This window comes from Geospiza fortis, unplaced genomic scaffold (assembly GCF_000277835.1).
Source record: "Geospiza fortis unplaced genomic scaffold, GeoFor_1.0 scaffold381, whole genome shotgun sequence".
Lineage (NCBI taxonomy): Eukaryota > Metazoa > Chordata > Aves > Passeriformes > Thraupidae > Geospiza > Geospiza fortis.
The window spans coordinates 2,997,504-3,005,322 of NW_005054348.1; the positions used below are offsets into that span (position 1 = coordinate 2,997,504).

General features: G+C 38.9%; 1 protein-coding gene across 1 annotated transcript; it reads right to left on the reverse strand.

The window, feature by feature from the left end:
* Positions 1–5,049: 5,049 nt before the first annotated feature.
* Positions 5,050–7,818, reverse strand: MAP10 (microtubule associated protein 10; the record flags this gene model as incomplete). Its single annotated transcript, XM_031058764.1, has 1 exon — positions 5,050–7,818. A coding segment is annotated over one exon (1,956 nt), but the record flags the coding sequence as incomplete, so codon positions are not given.
* Position 7,819: the final 1 nt, after the last annotated feature.

The window sequence follows — 7,819 nt, forward strand, 5'->3', positions numbered from 1 at the left end:
AACAGATTTTAATACATACAGTAGTTCTATTGCTGAGTCTTATCAGAGTTATGGGTAAGAAAATCAAAACTGCATGCTATGGTACATCAGAGTTTCCCTCATACTGTGTTTGCGGTTAGCAAGGTTTGACAATACATCCTGAAGAGTTTCCTTCCCTATATATGCCATTAAATTTTGATTATTACCTTAGTCTCATCCTAGTGTTGACACCAGCTGTCAGGAGTAAGCAAACAAAATGTTAAGAACTGCAATGTAGAGAAGATCAGACATGATCTGATGGCTTCTATCTAAACTTTTATGTCTGGCATGTTCCTGTGGCCAAGAACTCTACGCAATACAGGTAACCACAGTGAGGATGATCCGGGGCGATGAGAAGGAAGGAAGGAAACACAGATGTACAACAACTCCCCTTTTTTTTTTTTATTGAATGAAGGTAGAGTTACATGGAAATGGATACAGAGAAGGAAACAGGTTCATAGAGGCAGGAAGGGGATAAACCATGCAGAGTCCAGCAGACAATGGTCACAACTTTAGTTTGATATCAAAGATGAGAACAAATCAGTGAAAGTGTCTGAGAAGTGTTAGGAGTTTTTCTTAATGATAAGTAGGGCAAGATGAATTTTAAAGATGGCATGAAATATGTGATGAGAAACTGGAACAGGCTAGGCATCAAGATGGAAGGCATGATGGGAGAGCAGGAGAAGATCTCTCTGAAATAAGGCTCTGGATATCGTGTTGGCATGGAAATTTAGGGAGAAGTCAAAGGTTAAGTACTCTCTACATAAGCATAAGGGACAGGAAAAATACTGAATCTGCCAACAGTTAAAGACAAGAGAAAAAGGGCTGGAATATCTTTGACACCAAGGGAGTTTCTTTCAATCATGATACTGCTAAACTTTCCAAATGCCTCTGCAAATATTTGTTGAAGCATGACTTATCTTCTTTCAAAAACATTTTTGCATTCCAACTGATAATACAGTTAGAGTCCTCTGCATGGGTTTCCATTCCACAACCATTTTCGAGGTGACCAATTCTCATGGAATTTCAGGGGATTTGACAATTTAACTACCTTTACTTCCTTTTAAAAACCTGCTACATTCTGCCAATAGATACACAGAGAACATAAAGGCATGAAATTTTCAGGCTAATAACCAAAATGTTTGTAAAATGTCTATAACTGGAATAAAAATATATAATAGATATCTGAAATTGTTTTAGTTAACATTTTAATTTTATAGGGTTTTTTTGTTGTTTCAGGAGGAAAGGTGGGTTTTTTTGGCTTTGGGGTTTTTTATTCTCTGTACCTGCATCAATCTTTAAATGTTCATTTAGTTAGGAGTAATATGTATCTCAGATGTTATTTAATCACTTCCTCTACCACACCATGTTATTTTAAACAATTGGTAAATGAATCACTTGCAGAGGTCTCTGCAGAACAGAAGATTAATACTGCTTTCCCCAGCATGAGACACTCAAATTTATCCTCTAGAAAACAATAGAGAACATAGAATGTGCTTCTGGGAATATGCAAGCAATTCTGTAAAGTCAGGGGAGGTTTACATTACGATTGCCATATAAAATTCAGACAAGTGAAATCATAAAACCAAACTAAAGAAAAAACAGTTTAATGCAGGTGAATGTCAATGCCAAACAAGGAAAAGACAGTGAAGTTGCAGCTTGTCTGGGTGACTTCAACATACCTGCATGCCTACAAGGGATTAAACATGAGGGAAGAACCTCAATGTGAACAAAACCGAAATTAAAATGCAGCAGTATGCTGACTGAAAGAGAGGATGGAAAATGCAAGCAGCTATCTGGTAGCAAACATTAGCTATAGCAGATGTGATTGCCATTAGCTCTAAATGCATGCTAAATTAAAGCCAACATCTGTTCTCACAGAGATGGCTTCAGTCATCTTAAAAGAAAAGTTAATTTGGAAATCAAAACTTTAGAAAAGGCTTAAAATGCAGGGTTTGGTAGAGATAGAGAAGCCTGATGTCTGCCATGGCAAATGATAGCTATGGGCAAATGTTCACAGTCCTAAATGGACATTCTACAGCTCTGAATGAGTGACCTTACACAGCCACTGGTGAAGGTCTTGCATGTAGAAGTCTTTAAATGAAACCTTTTAAAGGTCTAAATACAGGGTTCAATTCTTTGACTTCTTTTTAGACAATCAAAGACAAGCAAGTAGTAAATGCTGATGACAAATGCTAAGAAAAAGAAAGCAAAGTTATAAAGATTTCTAAACAATGACTAACATCTAAATAATGACGGAGCAGCACTTACACAAAGAGAAACAAAATTACTACAATACCAGGCCTACTACAATACCCAAAATACTGGGGCCTAGAAAAATGAAAGTAGTAAGAACAAGTCAAAAGTTCAATTGCACTGTTACCAAGGCTGGATGGAATTTCAGAGAACTGAGGAAAAGGATTTCCAAAATGACAAAGGGATTACAAGTAGTAAAATAGGTGGTAGTGTCATCACAGAAATCACAGAGAAGAAACTGTGTCATCTAATCAGAGTGCTGAGGAATAAAAAAAATGGAGTGGAGGAAACCTACCTGGCTGGGATTTCTTAGCACTGTTCTTGGTCATCAAGTAATAAAATTTGTAAGAAGTACTAGTAGCAGGAAAATATTACAATAGAAAGGGAAGAGTACCAGAAGCTATCAGTATTTAGTATTCTGCTCTTCCCATTGCATTATCAGTTACATAGTAGTGGCTATCCAGATTTGATTTAGTAAATAGTATGCTGAAATAACCGTTAAAAAAAAGTTACAGCAACAACCATAAAATCTGAATTAATGTGTAGATTTAAGTGTTTGTTTCTTGTTTTGGGTCTTGTTGTAAAACATGAAATTCAATTTTATTTGGGCAGATTTAACCACCCTAAACTTAAGCAACGAAACTATGTTTTTGAACACCCATCTAACATATTTCTAAAATATCATACAGATTTAAAGCAATCTTGTTAAAGTAACAAGTCTAAAGTAAGAAGTCAGGTGGCTTTGTTTAGTGAGGATCTATAAGTTCAGATAATTACTTCTCACCTTTTAATTTCACTGTAGGAAAGTTTAAAGTTTACAACAATATAAAACTTGAAGTAACCATAGTTTCCTGTTTCAAAGTCTGCAGCAAGGAAATTTTTAGACATAATGAGTCAATGAGACCATGTATCCTTAAGTATTTATGTTATTTCTGGGACAGCCATGCAAGAATTGCAGTGCATATGCTATTATTTGCTTCTCCCAGCATATTGTCATATCCCCTGCAAAAACATCATCCATGCAATTTAGCCCTAACACGTTAAAAATGATGAAAGAATGGTGTAATACCTCCATTAGAGACATCTCTTATTAAAACTCTGATCTTAACTACTTGATAACAGGGGTACAGGCTGCAAGTTATAATAACAAAACTGGCTAGCTACTGTAATGTAGGTGTAGATTACTATAGGAATTGTACAAAAGGGAGTTTGCTGCAGCCATTTAAAAAATATTTTATATTGGTAATTAATATTTCTGTTTTGTTCTGTTGTGTTGACATAAAATCCTCTTGTCATTAGCAGCTATTTCTCGCTAAGATAATGGTTTATGAGTTTCCAATAATAAAGTTCTTTCCCATTTTTGTTGACTGAGAGTTGCAGTTTGAATGTTAAGTAAAAATGAATTTACTCTCACAACAAGATAGTAATATCTGAAAAGACTATTATCCCTGGGGGCAGAAACTACCTGCTAACCTCTCAATGCAATAATCACTACCTGGAGTATATATTTGAAAAGAAAAAAACAAGCTAAGCCATGCAAGCATGATGCTGCAGTTTTGTTCTAGTGTAATGTCTTCTATTGTCTTCCAAGTATGCATTTTTTGTCATTTTCATTGATCTCCTGATAAAATTATAAATGCTATTACACAGTAAACATTAGAAATGTTATTCCAAATAAAATCAGCTGAAAAGAGATTAGTTGTATTATTTAAACAAAAGAAATATTGTCCTACCATATTTGCATCTGGAAATTGAAAACTGAAGATGGAATAGGGGATAGAAAAAAGACTGGAAATTTGCCCTTGAGTTTCAACCTGCTTGGAGCTGAAAATAAACTTTTATTTTTGAAATAAAATTTTCCTAAATAATGTTCTTCAAATTGTGCACTTGTAGCATTAGCAACTAATTTAAATAGCCACACTGTAAAAATGGTTGGTCAGCATTGTATTTTAATGACGGTTTTGCTCACGAGAAGTGCATGACATACCTCCATCAATAAAATCAGAACAACTGCCATGTATAAATGACAGTCAGAATCCATGTATGTCAAAGAAGTCCATGGCATTGGAAGAAAAAAGAAAAAAAAAATTGTAGCTGATGAAAGACAACCTAAATAAGATTTAGGAATTGCTATGGCCAGAGAGTCCTTTGGTATATAGGTAATTTCAGCTGCTTACCTTTAGATTAAAAATATTACTAGTGGTTTTTAGGAAGTCAACACTAGATATTCCAATAATCCTCACAGATGTTCATGCTTTAAATAGGAGAGGTGCTGTCATTCCTACAAAATAAACACATAGCAGGAGGGAAAGGAAAAAGCTCATCCAAGATGTTAAAGTGTAAACACAGGCTCTTGTAATAAAGTACATGGAAAATTACAGTGAGAAATGAAAAAGTTGTGTAAAAAAGTCAGATTGTAAATTATAAAGAAAAGGGGAGTGGATAAATCTGTCATTTAACCCCGAGGATAACTGTCCTAATTGATGAGATAGCTAGCAATGTAAAGCTGACATAGGAGATGAACTACTCAAAGAGGGGAAAAGTGGGGTACATGAGACTTAAAAACTAAGGCAGAAATTCAACTCAAAAAACACCTCTAAAATTTAGGATCAGCACACGGACTCTAGAAAAACCTCTGTAGTTAAACAGAAGACATTAAGTTCAATGATCAAACTGGAAGCGATAAAAAGCAAACCTGAAATCAAAAGCAGACATCAGTTCAACTATTTTAATGGCAAAGGAGACATGGCAAATTTCTCATTACCTCACATCTTTACATCATGACATAATATGCTCATTTGTTCCAAGTTTCTGGACTGTGGGTGCTGACCCCACCTCTTTCCCCAGAGTCAGAGAATGCAATCAGGGAGTTGTGAAGCGTTGAAGATTTACTATGCTCTTCCCTACTCCTTGCATACCCTTAGTCTTCAAGGTCAAGTAACTTCCATCCACCTCTTAAAGCTTGCCCAGATTATACAGATTTACTATCACAAATAATTCTTACACTATTCAATAATAAATTGTGAAAATCTGACTTAAATGAAACTTCAACCTAAGAAGCTCTAAAAGGGCTCATCCAGTTCTGATCGCTGTATTTAGTGATGGAACAGGGAAACAAACACATCATTATACTGACTAGCTGATAAAATTCTGCGATGCTACTGGCTGTTCTAAGTAACGATTTCTAATGAAAAGGAAGTTTGGGAATTTTCAGGAGGAATAAAACCTTCTGTTTGGTTAGGAATGAATTTTGTACTTGGCTGTTCTGGTAGCACGATATTACATCTACCCTGGACTACTTTTGTTGGTACTGGCTGCTTTTGCTGCTTCTGTCTTCATTTCTTTTTTGACAGTAAGTTATGCTTCATGTGCTGACTGGATTACCTTTGTGTTAAGATATTGACACTGAAGTCAGGCTGTAGACACCGTCTGTTAGATTCAAATAATAATTTATTTTAAAAATCTCGTAACTAAATTCACTGATGTAATAAATGTACATGATAAAATCTTAAATTGAGTGTAACTAAATGTAACAGGATTTACAAAGTTCAAATATTGTATCTTAATCCAGACAGTGAAAACTTATAATTACATTGTGTACCCTGGGAGTTTGTTTATTACAAGTTCACTGATGTCTTTGTACTGATTAGGGCCATGTAGTTTTTCCAGAAAATCATCATCTTTGTCTGACCTACTGTCTTCCAGAACACTAAGTTCAAGATCAGACATGTTAGATGGCAAGTAAGAGCTAACTTGAGTTACTGACTGCTTTTGTCCTGTAGAGGTCTGCCCCTTTCCTGTATTCAGATCAGTATCAGATTTAACTTGTTTGCTTCTCAGTGAAGATATTTCTTTAATATGTTGATCACCCCTGTTCTCTTCCTTACTCATCTGTTGGACTTTCTGCTCTTCATCTAATAATGATGCCTCCATCTCAGCAAGGTTAAGTGAATCAGCAGATTCAGCACTAGTTCCCATGCTGGTTTTAAAGTCACAGTTTCTCCTCAAAGACTGGACTGGAGATGAAGCTGAAGGAACTGGCACAAGATCTGAAGTACTCTGAGCTCTTTGACTTGTCTTTGAAATTCTGGACCTGCTGGATTCTGGCTCTGTATCTGACCTATCTTGCTTTGGTCTTTCAAGCCACAGAGGTTCAGGACTGCTGTCACAAACTTTGGAGCCTCTGCCTGTACTCTCAGCATTGGTGAAATCTTCTGAACAAACTGTGTTCTCTGGACTAGCAACAAAGTCATCAGAGTATATGAATTCAGAGTTGTTTTCAACACTCCTGCTGGGGCTTAGTTTATGACCACTTACAACAGACTCATCATCATGCTCCATGGTTTTATGACGGATTGAGTGTATTGCATCGTTGTAACTTCCTTTTGCATTAGCATCTGATGGGAATGCTGCTGGGAGTTGAGCTTTTGCATAGTTTTCCTCATGAGCAGATTTTAACAGAGTTTCCTCCGGTAAGGGGGCTGTAGTTACTGAATCGTTCCTGGATAGACTTGCAATAGACTGTTTCTGCAGGCCAGGGGATTTATCTGCTGTCACAGAAGTTGACTCTGAGAGAGCACTGTTTTCGAATGAAGTCTGAACAATTTTATCCAACTGATTATTCCGCTTTGAACTGCCTCCTGTGCTACAATGCCTGCAAGACACCACATGCTGTTCTTCAGTATTTCTGACCAGTTTTCTCTTGGGTAAGGGGCTTCTCTCTTTCAGCATCTCCATTTGCTTTTTTCTGTACTGCTCCCTCCTTTCATGGATTATCAGCTTCTCTGGGTTGGTCTTCTGTAGCCGTAGCCTCAGTGTATTTGTCAGCCCATACAGCAATTTCTTTCTGGGAGGTCTGTTCTCCTTAGCTTTGCAGCTGTTTTCACAGGCTGGCTGTCCTTCAGGCACAGCTTTCTTGGGTCTTCTCCCAACCCCAGAAGACTCTGGGGAGGTAGCCTTTTGACTGCCTTGTTTAAATGGAGGGCTTGGGACTTCACTGCTCCTGCCAGGTCCCGCAGGAGTCTCTGCAGGCCTCAGGGCAGCAGAGTGACTGGGAGGCTGTGAGGCCGTGTTCCCACTCCCTGGGGGCTGGTAGAGCCAGGCAAGATGGGGGTGGACAGCAGGAGCAGGCACAGCGCTGCGGGTGAGCACCGACAGCTCTGCCAGCAAGGCACTGAGCAGTGGCAGCTGCACCGGGGCGTGCTGGGGCTCTCGAGGGCTGCTGGGGTGCAGCAGCGAGGGCCCAGCACTGGGACGCGGTGGGCTGTGGCCCTTGTCCTTCTGCGGTCTCTGCGGCTCGACAGGTTCCCACTGTTCTATTGTGGCTAGCGGCCGCTGAGGCTCAGCCGGCTCACGGCTGTAATAGAGCAGCGGAGGACAAAACACGTTGCCTTCCAGCTGCTCACCCTCCTCTTCTTCCTTATCCTCCTCCTCCTCCTTCTCCTCCTCCTCGCCTCGCGGTTCAGGGGTGGTGGCAGGCGGTGTGGCAGCGCGGGGGCTGGCGGGACGCGCCCCACCGGCCTCCAGGCTGCTGAGGCGGTAGCGC